Consider the following 17265-nt stretch of genomic DNA (forward strand, 5'->3'; position numbering starts at 1 on the left):
GAGGCTAAATAACTTTTGCTATTAAGTGGTAGAATGATGATTTGAATTCAGTCTAGTACTAGAGTCTAATCTTGTAGCCACTTAGCTCTAATGCTTCTTGGCTATAGCATAGCAGAAATGTTAAAAGCACAGACTCTGAAGTCAGCTACCTGTGTTCAAATCCTGACAGTGCCCATTCATAGCTGTGTGACCTGGGAGGTCACTATCTTCTTCAGTAAAACTGATAAAGCCGACCCTGTCATCCCCATTTAGCTTTTCATGTCTATATCCTCACTGAGAAGAACCCACAAGGGTAGCAGAACTATTAACTATCCCCCATAAGCCCGCAATACATGACATACCAGGTCCTTCCCAAAGTGTCCCTGTCCATCTCCTTTCTCCTCAACCATTTTCCCCTTGATCCAAGAACCCGAGCCATGTGCCACTTCCTTAACACACCTGTCCCTACATGTTGGCTCTACTTCTTCCCTCTGAGTGAAATGCCATTTATGAACCCACAACTATTTGCTGAAGTCCTATTAGTACTTCTGGAGCTGACTCAGGTCCCATCACTTCCCAAAGACCCTCCCAGATTCAACTGGTTGGAATTCAGTTTCCCTTCCCAGTTCTTCCAGGACATGTTGACTGCCTTGATCATAACAAGCCCTGTCCCTCAGGAAGATCATCAACCCTAGGAAGGCAAGGCTGGGTTTGGAATCTTGTGGAAAGGCTCTCGGCCTTCCCCAGCTGGAGAGTATTGAGAAAACACTCTGTAGGCCATAGGAAACAGACAGCTGAGCCCAGGGCTCAGGCAAAGAGAGCAGACTTTAGGCACTGACTTGTCCAGGTCACTCTGCTGCCGCTCGTAGTATCTCATGATCCGGAGGACTTGGACATCCTGGCTCAGGAAGCAAGGGGGGATTAGGCCATGGATTCCAAGCTGCATCCTTTCTTCAAGCGTAAAGGCCATCCCCTGGGAAGAACAAGAAAGACATACACGCATAAAAGGATATGCAGGAAACCAAGGAACAGAAGTGGTTCCATCCACAGACAGGCAAAAAAGAAAGGACCCTGGACTCAAACTTTATCTCTGCCATTTAAAGGGCTGGGCAATCTTGTGCCAGTTACTTTGAATCTTTTGAGTGTCAGCTTCCTCCTGGAAAAATGGGGATAATGGCTTGTTTTTGTTTTTGTTGTCTTAAATATATTTTATTTTTTATAACACTTTAAATTTTATAGCAAAATTGAGATGTATGGAGAGTTCCCATAAATCTCTTCACTCAGTTTCTCCTATTATTAGTATCGTACATCAGTATAGTACGTTCATTAGAATTAATGAACCAACAGTGACACATTATTATTAAGTAAAGTCCATAGTTTAATCAGATTACCTTAGTTTTTACCTAATGCCCTTTTCTACTGTTGTTGTTCAAGAATCCTATCTAGGATCTCACATTACATTGAGTCATCATGTCTCCTTAGACTCTTCTTGGCTCTGACAGATTCTCAGACTTTTCTTGTTTTTTATGACCTTGAGACTTATACCACTCCACTAGAGTTTTTCTGATGTTTTTCTCATGACTAGACTGGGGTTATGGGTTTTATTAGGAGGAAAACCACAGAGATAAAGTGCCATTTCCATCACATTAGATCAAGGTATGTACTATCAACATGATTTATCACTGTTGATATTGACTTTGGTCACCTGGCTGAAGTGTGCTTGTCAGGTTCTGCCAGTATAAAATTACTCCTTTTTTGGAATCATTCTTCATGAGAGATTTGTGTCTTCTCCCCTATTCATTTATTTATTCAATCATTTATATTAGAATGGACTCATGGGTATTTATTTTAGACTTTGGGTTATCATCCAAAACTGCTTTATTTATTTTGTATCTCAAATTTTTCCAGCCTGTTGGGACCTCTTTCAGTTGGCTCTTGTATCCCACAAGAAAATGAATCTATATTAAGCTAAACATACATTCATACTAATGTCTCTAACTCTAATCCATTACCACATGGATCATTCTGGCCTTATCACCTTGCTGATCCACAAATACTCTGTCTAACGGTGACAGGGCTTAGCTCCCACTATCTGCTATCCATTTACTTAATTACTCAATTCAAGTATACATGTATAGCAGTATCAAAATTGTTAACCTGTATCACAATGGGAAACAACTTTATGAACTAGAGTACAGTACTTATGTACAGTTCCTTTTGTCTTTAGTCTTACAAATTCAAATCATTTTCGAAGTTACTTAGGTCAGCACTTTTCCCTCTACCCCCTCCACTGAGGTATCAAACATTTGTAATAAAGTTAGAGTCTCTTGTTACAGTCTGCGTTCCTTCTTGGGATCCTCCAACCTATTAAATGATTTTTAAAACCTGGCCATGTTTAGGTCCATTCTTTGTACTGTAAAGTTCTATGAGTTTTGAAAAATGCATTATATCATGTATCCATCATTACAGTGCTATACAAAAAAGTTTCACTGCTTTAAAAAAGTCCCATGCGCTTTATCTATTCATCCCTGAACTTCTGGCAACTACTGAGTGTTTGTTTGTTTGTTTGTTTGTTTGTTTTAACTGTCTCTGTAGTTTTGCCCTTTCCAGGATGTCATACAATTGGAATCATATAAACTGGCTTCTTTCACTTAGCAATAAGCACTCAGGTGAAGAATAATCTCATCCAGAGATGGTGCTGGGACAACTAGATTTCCACATACATAAAAATAAAGTTGGATCCCTACCTCACACCGAATAGAAAAAGTAACTTAAAAAAAAATCAATAATCTAAATGTAAGAGCTAAAAATCATAAACCTCTTCGAAGAAAACAGGGATAAACCTTCATGACCTGGATTTGGCAAAGGATTCTTAGACATGGTATCAAAAGCTACAAAGGAAAAATTAGATAACTCAACCTCATCTAAAAACTTTTGTGCACAAAAGGACATTATCAAGAAAGTGAAAAGACAACCTACAGAATGGGAGAAAATATTTGGAAGTCATATATTCAGGATCTATAAATAACTGCTATAACTCAACAACGAGAAAAACAACTCAATTAAAAAATACGAAAATGACTCAATAGACACTTTTCCAAAGAAGATACACAAATGGCCAACAGCACATGAAAAAATGCTCAGCATCATTAGTTATTAGGAAAATGCAAATCACAACTACAATGAGATACCATTTTACACCCACTAGGACTGCAGTAATTAAAAAAACAGCAAACAAGTATTGGTGACAATGTAGAGAAATTGAAACCCTCATACATTGCTGGTAGGAATGTAAAGTGTTTTGGCCTTTATGGAAAATATTTTACTAGTTCCTCAAAAAGTAAAACATAGACTTACCATATAACCCCAGCAATTCCACCCCCCAGGTATATACACAAAGGAACTGAAAGCAAGGACTGGAACAGATACTTGGATGCCAATGTTCATTGCAGCATTATTCACAACAGCCAAAAGGTGGAATCAACCTGAGTGTCCACCAATATGTGAACGGATAAACAAAAAGTATAGATGTAAAATAAAAATTTATTCAAACATAAAAAGGAATGAAATTCTGACATATGCTACTACATGGATGAACCCAGAAAACATGCTAAATGAAATGAGCCAGATACAAAAGAACAAATATTGCATGATTCCACTTATATGAATTAACTAGAATAGGCAAATTCATGGAAATAGAAAGTATATTAGAGATTACTAAAATCTGGGAGAAAGGGAGGGACTGGTGAATTATTGCTTAATGGTTATAGAGTTTCTATTTGGGGTGATGAAAAAGTTTTGCAAATGGGTAGTGGTGATGGTTGCACAACATTGTGAACAGACTTACTGCCACTTACTAGTGACCACTTACACTTAGAATGGTTAAAATGGCAAATTTTGTCATATACACTTTACCACAATTAAAAAAATAATAATAGTGTATTAGATCCCAAACCACTGAATTATACACTTTAAATGGGTGAATTGTAAGGTATGTGAATGATAGCTCAATAAAACTGTCTTAAAAGAATTCTTTGCATGTTTTGAATACAAGTACTGTATCAGACATGTGTTTCGTAAATATTTCTCTAAGTATGTGGCTTGTCCTTTCATTCTCTTACCAGTATCTTTCACAGAACAGCATTTTCTGGTTTGGGCACCAGCAGGGTGAGATGGGGAATAAGTAGGACATCATGGAATCTGCTCCATAGCCTGGTTAAGGCCACAGAGACAGTGTCTGTTGGTAAAAGTGCAGGAACTTTGAGACATGGGGACATAAGCTGCCCTGCCTTTAACCCAAAATGACAAGGTGCAACATATGTGAAAAAGAGTCCTTTTCTGTGTAGTGCTCAGGGTGACTCCGCTGAAGTGAGGGCTGGTCCTGCACTGCTCAGCTTCCTCATCATTCTCACGGAGGGCCCTGGTGACAGCGACAGTGGCTAGCCCTTCAGTGCCTTCATGACTGAGTAGTGGACTCGAACTAGGAGGGAACCAGAATCCCTATGGGGGGACTATGTAGGAGCCTGAGAAGGTTTTTAACCAACTAACACTGTTACTATGACCCTCATTGTATTCAGCGTGGGCGATACCTGAGGCAACTCTGGTTAATGAGCCCCAAGTAATCTGAGGTTCCTCCTATAAGTGAAGAAGGTTGTATGGATGATAAGTGAGACCTAAATTATGCTGATGAAAGTCTAGCTTCCCCAGACTCCCTTGGGGAGGGGAAGCTTGAAAAATTAGAGAGCATCGGAGCTCTCCTCATTCATTCACCAGCTGAAAAACATCTCCTCTACAATTATTACAAGGAGAGTCAAGATCATCCCCACCTTACCGTTGTTGCTGTCATCAGTTCTAAGGAAGGGAGTCTGATGAGTATTTCAATCTTCCTCTCTACTTTCCTTACAACCATATAACGGGGAGGGTTTACAACCTCCACTTTACAGATGAGAAGGCTAAACAAGAGAGGTTATGTAATGTGCCTGAAGTTGCAAAGCAATTATCCATATTTTACTTCTTCTTAAACAAGGATGCTAGCTAGTAAATAATTAATAAGCATATTTTGTTTATTATTTATTTATTTATTTATTTATTTATTTATTTATTTATTTATTTATTTATTTTTTTAGGCAAGGCAATCCTTGGTTGACCTCACAGATTGCAAGGACCTTGTTGGCTTATAATCCCTTATTACTTTTTATTTTTTACACCTACAGCACCTGGTCTGCCTAGGTGGTCTCCTACCCAAGGACTAACCAGGCTCGACCCTGCTTAGCTTCCGAGATCAGACAGGATCGGGCTTGTTCGGGGTGGCATGGCCGTAGGCTTAATAAGTATATTTTGTATAATTTTTTTTTTTCTGATGATTTTTTTGACTAGAGGTGACATAACTCAGATTTGATCACAGGCTGCATTCTTGCCACTACAGTATGCACCCAGCCGTAGGTGAGAGGGACCTTAAAAAACATAAGTTGCGATGGGGGGATGGTGAGGGAAGAGTGGGAAAAAAAGAGAAATAGAGAAAAAAAGAGAATAAAAGTTAGGCTTTTGTCTACTCCCAATTTCCTCTTTATTTTTGTTGTGTGAATGTGGGAGTCTCTAAAATTATGAATATTGGGCTCCTCTTATGTTTTTATAAATTAATAATGATGACTCAGCTATGAAAACCCTAAAGAACTGTTCCTCCTCTCAGAACCACAGGAACTGGAGCCTATCCTAAAATAGGCTCAATTGAGTTTGACAGTATGACTCACAGAGACTTCTAGAAGGAGCCTCCACACATGAAATTCCAACCCTTTTTTTCATCAAAGCCCAAAGTCATCAGTTCATAATGCCCTGTGCTGGCCACCAGCTTTGCAAGCATGGTGCAACAGAGGTCTCCGATCCTTTTGTAGGAAACCACCTCGCCCTGGAGACTGGGCACTTTCACCAGACACCATGAGGCAGCGACTGTTCACTGGCTTGCTAAAGACTGTGATCGTCTCTCCTCAGCCCTGGGGATCCCAGGGAGGCCCAGGCATTAAATTATGACATCATCTTTGTTAATGACCACTGTGGGTTTTAATAGCAGTCTGCTTCTCTCGACAAGCTGTATTTCTCTTGGCTGACTGCCACCAACTCCTTTTGTATTTGAGGAAAAGGTATGACCATTTAGCAACTGATAATTTCAGAGATTAAAAAAAAAAACAACAAACTACTGGAAGCTTCTTTTCATCCCGAAGCTAATGTTAAGGCTACCTCAGATTTACAGGTTTGTAAAACAGTAATGCAGGCACTTCAGCTCTACCATGGACTCCAAAACAGGATAGGCACAAGACGATTCAATAAGGTGTAGGGGAAAGGTATTAGAACTTACATTTCTCTACAAAAGAAAAAAAATCTTTGCTATTCAACACTCAGGCTCTTGGTCTGTATGTCAAAAAGTCACGATTCCCATAAGCAAACCAGGAGTCCTAAGGTAAAAGTAGGGTTTGTGCAACATGGAGGAGTTGACAGTGGGGCCCTTATTCATTCTTACCACATTGAGAAATTACAGTTTCTGTGTGCCTAGTTAAATACAATTATGGATATATTGTCTAGTTTTAACAAAAGTCTCAAAATAGTACAGGCGGCTTTTGAAAAATGGCTTATTCTCTTAGCTATATTTCAACCTCATATGCTTGTGGTATTCAAGGCACACCAGTCGGGACCTACCAGTTGTTACTCTTTTGGAAATGTTTCAGTCATTACCGAAGGACTTCTCTGACCACTCCCTCCCCCACCCCAGCCAAGTGTCTCTCCCAACCAGCTTTGGTTTCTCCCAGGGAACCTTTTGACCTCCCAGAAACCCAATTACCAATGGCAGAGTGGGTGGTCTCAAGACCCTGCTCTAGCACTATAGGCCTGGGACTATTTCATTTGGTCAGTGCCTCTGCTACACTAGTGTTAATCCTTTAACTGTCACCCCTGACTTAACCCATTTTATCATCTTTCCTGAGTGATCACCTTTGGCCCAATCATTGAACTCTACCTGTGGGCTCAGCATTGTCCAAGTTTCCAGGACAAAACTTACTGACAGCAGAGAAGCTGTTTGAGTAGATCCAGCTGTCCAATGGCAGGGTTCAGAGGCAGTAAGCCCCTGTACCCCTGCGTCAGCCTCCACTGTTGAGACCCAGGTTTCTGAGTGCCCCATTCTTTATGACTGAGTGTTTCTGAGGGGAGGTCTCCCAGTCCTGCTTGGTTATCTGCCTACAGCATCTGGAACCAGAGCCCTGTCGTACACTCGATAATGACTTCTCATTCATTCCACAAGCATTTATGAGTTCCTACTTTGTGCCAGGCCTGCCATGTTAGGCACTGAGGAGTCCCTAAAAGGAATAGGTACTGATCGCCGTCTTTGTGAATCTACTAGATGAGACATGTGATTTAACATATAATAGTGATCCCAGGCCTCCACCTTGGGCAAGCCACTTCTCCAACCTATAAAACAAAGTGCTGCTTCTTTCATGTGTGTGGGATTAAATGAAAGAATGCATGAAATGCTCGGCACAGGTACTGGCACATAGGAAGTGCTCAAGAAACATCAGTTGTTCTCCTTATCACTATTGCTATTTTGCTTAAGGGCAGTATGGCACAAGAGAGCTCATTGGCAGATGTTGGAGATAAGCTCTGAAGGGTTGTTGGGAGCTAGTCTGGTTAGGGGACTGGGGGACAGGGGTAAAGTGACATCACTGCATCAAGTGTAACTACTTGTCCATGGCTATGCAAGGCTACTGCCTCTGCAGCCTTGTGCATTCTCCCCACACTTACAGGCATACTCTTTCTGGCTGCCATACTTTGACTCACTCTGTACCCCTACCCACCATGCTCTGACCACTTTGCTCCTCTATATTCCAATCCACGGTAGCAGGAGGCCTTCCCTGCTACCCCATTTCACATAGCTCCCCCGTCTCTCTCAGAATCAGTGTCATAAAGTTTAGCACATGAAATGTACTTTGTTTGATTCCTTGAGCATTAACTACTAGTAATAAACCTGGGGTAGTAGGAAGCAGCTATCACAGACTTGTAGCACAATATTATCATCATCAATAATAATGGCAACCATTACCTTTTACTGAGCACATATTGGGCTGGTTCAGGCACTGAGACAGGGCCTTAATACTTTTCATCTCTAATCCTCACAGCAACCCTAAGTTAATCATCCTATGATTATTATCCCTATTTTGTTGACTAGGAAACTGAGACCAGAGAGGTAAGTAATGTGCCCAAGGTCACCGTCCGTTGATAGAAGAACCAGTAGGACCCAGGTCCATACATGTCTAAAATTCATACTCTTTCCTTTGAGCTAATCAACTGTTCCTGAGCATTAACAGATTAATAGGTTGTTGACTGACTTGGCTTTTATTTGATTAAAGATAAAATTATTCTGCTTCTCCAAACAGAGCCAGTTACCTTAATGGTTCAGCTACTGCTGAGTGATCTTCTGTATTAGTGCCAGGTCCGTTAGCCCATTTGCAAACGGGTGTGCTTGTACCTCTGTAATTATGTATATGGCCCATAACACACACGTAGCCATGTTTCCTCTGACTAGCATCATTACTGGAAGGAAAGATTAACAGACACACGTGAAAGTGAAGGTTTTCTATTCCACCACCATTATGTCATGCTCTGAGCTGAATGCTTATGCTGTTAGCAGCTTCCTCTATTAATCAACTGCAACAACAGAGAGTAGCAGAGCTGGGATCGAGCTGTGGACGATCAACTCCAAAACTGTACCATTAAAGCTGATTAGCTGTTAGGGGACCGGAAGGCATTTCCTGCTCCTTTTGCATAGTACTTCATGACTCTGTTTGAGATATTTATGAGTTAGGGTGACGTGGACTCTGCTTGTAGACAGGAAGTGGGATTACTAAGGCTGCTGTTCTCTCCCTGAACCCCAGGTTTATGAGGGCCCCTGAGCACACTCCTGGGATGGATATATGGGGGTCTAAAAACACAAGTCTCAGCACACACAGACCTGAGAATGGCCTTCCTCTCAGACATACTTCTGTAATCAGGTACAAAATTACAGATTCAGAAACACATCGTAAATTCATGAAAAGGGAGTGGATGACACACTGCTCATTACTGTCTAGAACCAACCCTAAATCAGATTTTGGGTTTTGGTGCTGTAGGCTTCAAATGTGATCTGTAGGCTGCTTGTGATCTTTCCATCTATGGTATACACAGTAGCTCTTGTTCTTGTGGGAAAGGAATTAGAAGATAAAAGTTCTACGTTCAGAACTTTTTCCTTTGCTTTTGGGCTGTGTGGTTCTGGGGAAGTTACCTGAGCCTGCTGCCTTCACTGGGTGGTTGTGTCAATCAAATGAGAACATAGATGTTGAAATCTCTTTGTAAACTCAAAGATGTGGTAGAAAGGTTTTAAAAAGGCTGTGACTATTGTAGTTTCATATCCCTATAGGATCAGGACTATAAGCAATTTAACAATTGCACTTTATGATATTTACTTTCTTCTTTTGTCTCTTTCCCCTTCAAGACAACACGTCCCTTGAGCGCAGGGACTATGTCTAAATGAACTGCGTGCTCCTTTTGCCTAGCAGGTCTTGCATATTTTTACCATTTTATTGTTTCTAAAACGGTCTCATATAGTTTATGTCATTTGATCCTAGACAGGGAAGGTGTTATTATCCCCATTTGTGGAAGAGGAAATTGAGGCTAAGGTGGGTCAATCACATGCTGAGAGCATGTGGCTAGTACATGCTACTCAAAAGCATGTGAGAATAACGGCTATTTCAATTGTTCTGCCATTGGAAGACTAGCATACGCAAAGTTGTTGGATAAAGACCAACATGGAAAAAAAATGGAAGAATCTGCTCCTGAAATACTTGGTGACTCTAGGATTTTGTCCTAACTGAACAAGGGGACAGAGGTGGATAGATGGAAGGCTTCTGAATCATTCTCTTGGCAAAATTCCTTGTGGCAGTTTGAATGCTTCATGGCCCTCTCCTCTCAAGAGACTATTATTTAAAAATTAAATAATATTGTTCTTGGCACCACGATGGCCCTCTAACTTAGCTGAACCTCAATAGGGTAACGGCAGAGGAAGGTGATGGGCAAGGGAGCTGCTGAGGATAAGGGAGTATCTTCCTTCCTCCAACAACACAACAGCTCTTTGATGGGTTCAGCCTGGGAGGATTGGGTCAAAAAGTGACCAGGAGGAATAAAACAAACAGACACTTTTGGGAGGATCTTTGAATAGACATTGTACATGCATGCCTGGTGCGTGCGGAGGAGTGGGCGGGGGTGTCAGAACTGGAAGTGAGACCGACTAAAGATAAATTCATCCAGCAGGGTAATTGTCCAGCAGATCACTGTTAACCTGTTCCAGCCCTGATGTTAACCAAATCCTCCTTTTCCTGGGACTTGACTTCAATTCTGCCACCTGATCAGGTGAACCAGGAGGGAGGTCATTTTGATCTGGAGACAGATTGACTGATGTGGCATACGAGAGATCCGAGTAACTAGTTTCCTCCTCTGTCATGACCTCAGTGGGCAGAAGTTCTAGGTCCAGAGTAATTTTGGACTGATTTTATAGTAACTGTTTATACTTAACTGCATTTTTAGGTTTTAGAAAGTAGTTTTATTTCCCTTGTTATATTTGACAATTTCTCCAAAACAAAAAGGATATCCCTATGACGGTGGTCCCCAAACTTTGCTATCTATTAATAAACCACCTAGGGAGCTGATAAATAAATGCCCAGGTCACACCCTATACTCTTTAAGTCAGAATTCTGGGGATAGAAGCCTGGATGTGGAGTTTTTAAAGGTCCACATGTGATTGCAAGATACAGCAAAGTTTAGGAACCACTACTCTATGAAGTAGAAGGTGTCGTGGAAGTGTCGTGCATATTTTGCAGAGAATAACACTAAAACTAAGGGAGTTAAATAATTTGCCTAAAATCAAGGCCCTAGCAAGTTGCAGAAATGGGACTTGAACCTGGAATTCCATTTCAAATTGTTGATTCATTAATTCATTTACACAATCATTCATTTAACAAGTAAGTTTTGAGCATCAGCCCCAGACATACGATGAGACACCAAATATACATGGCCCCTGCCTCCATGGAGTTTCAGTCCAGTGATCTTTTTTCATTCAAACCACTGTCCTTTACACCCTTTTATATCTTGGAATTAATCTGGAATTATATAGGTTAGTTTAGTGTCTGGCAGCCTGGGGTGATCAACAGAATAGCATCAGTGGTATTTTTGCTGGAGTTCAGGTAAGCACTGCAGATTTGCCCGTGAGAAACTGTGAAGGAGAGAGATCGAACTTTGAAGTCGCCCACTTTGGGTTCGAACTGTGACTCTGCCCCAATCAGCTGTGTGATCCTGGACAACTTTCTTAAATTCTCTGGTCCTCAATTTCCTCATCTATGGAATGAAGCTAGTAATACCCATTTCAAAAGACTGTTATGAGAACTAACGGAAACCCTTTGCACAGTGTGCTCAGCTAGTGGCTGGCACACCTGAAGGGCTTAGTAAATGCAGCTGTGACCACGTCCTTACCAGATGAAGGTACGGTGGAGAACATAAGAATTCATGAACCTCGTGCTCCTGAAAGACATAGCAGCATAGAGTGTCCTTAGAATTTCTCGTCCTGTGTATTTTTTCCCTCTCTAACCTCTATCCTGAATCCATTCTATTCCTCTTCCTTGGTACTCACCGTTGGGATACTGTTTACTTGGAACTTAAGGATAAGAGCCCAATAAATTTTACCTGGTAATGGAGACCTAAAACAAGTCTAAAACTAATGAAAGAAACTCAAAGTGGACTGGACTGAAAAGTTCAGGTACTAGGAATGCTTTTTTGAATTTTATTTTCACTTTTAAAGTAGATTTATATTAAAAGAAAAGAAAACATTGAATCTCAAACCATGTGAGTTTCTCTTCTCATCAGTGCTTAGTTTATAAAGTCAACATTAAATTGTTTCTTTATTACTTCCTGAGATAGAATCTAATTCTGGTACTTAATGAATTTGAGAGTCTTCTAAAATTTTTCTCATCTCATATATATAATTATCTCTGTGATCTATATGTGTTGGGATTACATCTACTTAATCGCATAGCTCTTTTTTGCTGATGATTTCCTGAAAGGTCACTGGAATTTCTGCACATGTGGCTTGGTTGTTCTAGAGTGAGCCCATCTACCCTGAAGAAAGTGATGCTGACATTCACAGAGACCTGCAAGGTGACCTCTCCTCCAAATGTCTCAAAATAAACAACTCTATGCCCAAGGCTGTATGTAGTGACATTTAGCTACCAGGCTCTTCTAAAACCTACATCCTGTGATAAAGTCAATATTTAAAATCTCCTTTAAATGACGTACTAATAGCTTGTTCTAAATTAATGTTTATTAACTAAATACGTCATTGAATGACTGATCGGGTCAGTCTATATTTTATGCCTTACATTATATTAATAAAGATATTAATACTATATTTTTAGTGCCTACTAAAGGACAGACTTGTGGGAGGTGCTGAATGAAGCAATGCGCAATTTGCATTTTATCTTTCCACAACATCCCTCTGAAGTAAAATATCAGCCCAAGATTATACAATTAATAAGTTGTAATGCTGGAATGTGAACCCAGGTCTGTGTGCTGCTGAAGTCCATACTTATAATCACTATTTTGCACACACTGTTTTGTATTGCATTCTTTGTTGCGATTTTGAACATTTTGCAGTCATCTTTTTCAGCCAAGACAAGATTTGATCAGTCTACTAAAGAGAGTGTTTCCTGGCTGACCTTAACCCACTACACTGTGGCCTTTTATAAACTTTCATACCTTCTCTAGCAGTAAAAGAGAGAAGCATGTAGCAACATTTAGTCTTCTCTCCCCAAAGGTGGGGGGTTGACAAGGGCTGGGAATAAAAATGAAATATTCTGTCCAGGAGAATAAAACACAGCAGTGTTTGTCAAACTCCAACTCTGGCTATGAAATCAATTTAATAGGAGCAACCAACATTTTAAAAAATAATATAGACCTGAGTAGAAAGTATCAGGCTGCATCATATTTAGTAAGGGTAAGTGCTGTTTTGCTAAACTTTTGCTTAATTGCTCGTGTGTGTTTGCATGTGTGTAATGTGTAGATATCTACGTGTACCCACTTGGGATGTAAAGTGTACTTTTTTTTCAATTACAGTTGACATTCAATATTATTTTATATTAGTTTCAGGTATATAGCATAGCGGTTAGACATTTATATAATTTATGAAGTGATCCCCCTGATTAGTCTAGTAATCCACATATTATTGACTATATATCTAACGCTGTTGTAAAGTGTACTTTTAACTGCAGGTTGTGGTTTAAACGTTTTGAGAAACACTGTAGCATAGGATAATGATTATGAGTGATGGAGTCAGACTGCCAGTTTGAATCCCGGCTCTGATCCTTTCCAGATGCACGGCCTGGGTACATTACCTAATTTTTCAAGTTTCAGGTTCCTCCTGTGTAAAACAGGGATGATGACAGTACCTACTTCACGATGTGTGTCGTGTGCAACAGGGTGTCTGATGCTTACTAAGGACTCACTAACTAATGTCAGCTACATATTAAATAAAGCAGTTGAGGTGATAAGTTGGTAGCAAGCTAAAACAATGCTTTGCATTATGTCCCCAGAATCATTTTAATTCCAAACACATCTGTTTCCTGGGCATCCCCACCTACATGTCTCATAGGCCAGTCACACACCATGTGCCCCAAAACAAACTCATCTTCCATGTCAAACCCCTCCTGTGCATTCTCTAGCTAACACTACCATTTATTAGCCCAGTAGAAACCCAAGAGGATCCTGGGTTCTTCACAATTCAACTCATACACACAGTCATTGCTAAAGCCAGTTGATTTTTTGTCTCCTGAATAGAAGTAATTTCTTCCTCTGTTATCCATTTTCCTCATTCTCATTGTCCTGTTCTCTTCAATACCAACATCGTCCGTGGTCTGCTAATAAACTAATGCTTCTGCTACAGCTGGACACTAGTTGTAACCACCGCCGCCTCCTGCTCCATTTTCCTGTCCCTGGAATATACCTTTTAGAACGTCCACCGGACTGATGTTTTCCCCAAACCAAATCTAATATTTTCACCTCCAAACATAAAACATCTTTATCGAAGCCAGGAAGGCTCTTTCTTCATAAGCTGTGCATCATTTTTGGCTTCATCTCCTGCCAACCTCCCTGGGTAGACTTCAACATAGCAAACTCCTTTACCATTCCCAGAGGAAGCAGGCATTTTCATGCCTCTGTGTGTGCAGGTGCTGGTTCCTCTGCTGAGAATGTCCTTCTATTCCTGTCTGCTAAACACTCTAGTGTACTGAAGGATGAAAAGGTCATTGACTTAAATTTACAAGGAAGTACCCTGATTCTCAAAATTCGGTGTACATCAGGAGCACCTGAGTCGCTGGTTTAAAATTCAAGTTCTAGGCCTCTACCTGTAAATGCTGATTACAGCAGAGCCAGAATTTTTCAGCTGTACCCCTGGCGATTGTGAGAAAATGTCCAGAAGGGGAGAGAAAAATTTTGCTCAAACTCTGACACATAAATTCAGGAGTAAAGGTGAATATCATGTCTTTGGAAAATATCCCCATAGAAATTCAATTAGGAGAATTTCCTAAGGAAGGGGGTGAGTGAATACTGACTTATTAGTAAAGATTTATCTTTTAAAATGAGCATTAATGACAAGAAGGACAAATACTGGTATTTAATATAATTATCTATTAATGTTTTGCCTTAAAATATGGAGACTGCTTAAACCACAATGATGGTACTGTGGTGGCAGGATCTCTTTTCGTCCCAAGTGGGAAACGCTAATGAGAGTCCTGGCACTGAATATGTCTATAACAGAGAGAAAATTAGCTGCCATGACTATGGAGAAGACAGATGCCAAGTTGTTTCCACTGAGCCTGAAACAAAGGGATGTCTCTGTTGGTTTCCACAGTAAGGGAAAAAAAAGAACAGAAGCTCAAGTTAAGTATCTGGGCTTTAGGGGCAATTAAACCTTGATGAGAAATCAAGATCAGGGACTGGCTTTTTATAGGGAACAAATCTCTGAAGCATTTTTACAGCCGAAAGTTAATGAAAACCAGAAAACTCAAGACTTGAAGATAAAAACCTTAGACTGCTTTTCTCACTGCTGTCTCTGTTGAGCTGTCCACCATCTGGCCCACCCTACATATTCAATCAAATAATTTAGTTCATTCATTCATTCGCTCAACTACTTGGTACTGCGTGACATGCACAATTCCACAAGCAGGTGAAAGAGAGGTGAAAAAGCCTAAGTCCCACACTCCCGTAGGGAAAATGAACACAGATGCTACAAGACGAAGTGGTCTGTCATTCAAACAAAGTCACAAAAAAAGGTGCTGCCATTTATTTGACAAAAATTCGTTGAGCATCTACTTTGTGCAAGGTAATGTGCTAGGCCATGGGGATGTAGCTGTGAAAAAGAGAAGTTCACATTCCAGTAAAGAAGACAATTACTAAATAATTACCCAAGTAATTGTTTCATGATAAGAAATGCTACAAAGCAGAGGCAGAGGATGCTGTGAAAGCATGGAAGGAACTGGGAGCCAGGATGTAGTTTCCTTTGTGGGGAGGGTGATTAGGAGAACCTCCCTAAGGAAGTGACATTCAAGATGAGATATGAAAGATAAATAAATAGTTAATTAGGCCACGTGCCAAGGTAGAGGTGAGCAGAGGAACACTCTAAGTGGAGAAGAAACATCATGTTCGAAGGCTCAGGGAGGACCAAGGATCTGGATTTTCAGCCTGAGGGCAATGAGAAACCACCCAAAGGTTTTAATAAAAGAGACATAATTCACTTTGAGTTTTGTTGTGGTTTGTTTGTTTGTTTGTGAAAGATCACTGTTGACTACAGTGAGAGAAATTTTTGGAGGGGACTATAAATGTGCTGCTACGACAGAAGTTTCCTGCTATATGACCTTTCCAGGTAAAAGGCAATGGCAGTTTGAACTAGGATAGTGGAGTGAAGATGGTAATAGGTAGAAGAATAAGAGAGGTATGGAGGAGATAAGATGCATGGGACCCAGAGATGGATGAGATCTGAGGGCTGAGTGAGGGGGAGGGGTCAAGGATCACTGACATCATAACTAGCTGACTGTGGTGGCATCCCTGAGATGGGATACTAAACAATGAGGACCAGGATATTTGCTGGGAGCGGGCGGAATGAGAGGAGTGCATCTCAAATTGCACTTTATACACATTGAGTTTGACAGCCTTTGAAATATCCGTCTGGAGATATCAGTAGGCCGTTGGATATCTGTAAGTCTGGGTCTTAGAGAGAGGGCTAGAGAATGAATTTGAAAACTATAAACTAACATGTGGTAACTGAAACTCTGTGGAGAGAGTTTAGAGCGAAGAAAGAACCTAGGTCTGAGCTTTGAGAAACTCCATCATGCGAAGGCTATATAAAGGAGGATAAGCCAGTGGAGGAGCCTGAGAAAAAACAGCTGAGAGGTAGAAGGATAACCAGAAGATGGGTTGTCACAAGATAGCCAAGGAGTATAATGTTTTAGGAAGGAAGGAGTGGTCAACATTGCTGAATTTCTCTGAAAGGTCAAGTAATATGAGGACTGAACACTGTCCACTGGACTGAGCAGAGTGGAAGGTCCTCGTCAGCCAGTGAAGGTCTGCTGCAGTTAGACCAGAGCGGTTTGAGAAGGGCAGGGGGTCAGAAAATGAAAACAGCGAATGCACATCACTCTTCCAAGAGGTTCACTTACAAAAGGGAAGTGGTTTAAGGTGGAGAAACTTGGACATGTTTAAACATTGATGGATGGATTCTTCAGGAAGAGAAAGAAGGGAAGCCAGACCCCAGGCAGAGGGCCTGGCCACAGACAGAGGAGGCCTCTCCGCTGCTGTAACAGGAGGGGAGGAGCAATGGACCAGTGGAGGTGCTGAGTGTTCACAGGCCTGATGGGAGTGAGGGTTGGAAGTGTCAGAGTAGAGAAGTTTTGAAAGGGAAGTTGTGGAGAGTAAGGAAATCAGAGAAATATATGAGATTTCTGGGCATCGTTAAGGGCTCCATTGAGGTTGGTGATCATAAATGTATAGTCGTATACTTTCTTCTCTTGAATGTTTTCCTCTAGCATGGCTTGGCTGCCTGCTACAGGTATGGAGAAAGCAAACACTGGGTTTATTTAGGGTTGTGATTTTTCTCAAAAGAGTGCAAAGAAAAGATACAGGAGCAAAAAGTTGAAGGTATTGTCAGGAAGGGTGGAAATGATGGACCATGGA

General features: G+C 40.8%; 1 protein-coding gene and 1 pseudogene across 1 annotated transcript in view; both read right to left on the reverse strand.

Moving 5' to 3' along the window:
* ME3 (malic enzyme 3) overlaps positions 1–17265 on the reverse strand; it is a 193591-nt gene that overhangs the window by 99412 nt on the left and 76914 nt on the right. Inside the window, exon 2 of the mRNA XM_023532493.1 lies at positions 819–952. Coding sequence (XP_023388261.1) covers positions 819–952 — 134 coding nt within the window. The remainder of the gene's footprint in view (positions 1–818; positions 953–17265) is intronic.
* LOC111742002 lies at positions 5184–5302 on the reverse strand (annotated as a pseudogene).

Source organism: Pteropus vampyrus, unplaced genomic scaffold, assembly GCF_000151845.1.
Source record: "Pteropus vampyrus isolate Shadow unplaced genomic scaffold, Pvam_2.0 Scaffold84, whole genome shotgun sequence".
Lineage (NCBI taxonomy): Eukaryota > Metazoa > Chordata > Mammalia > Chiroptera > Pteropodidae > Pteropus > Pteropus vampyrus.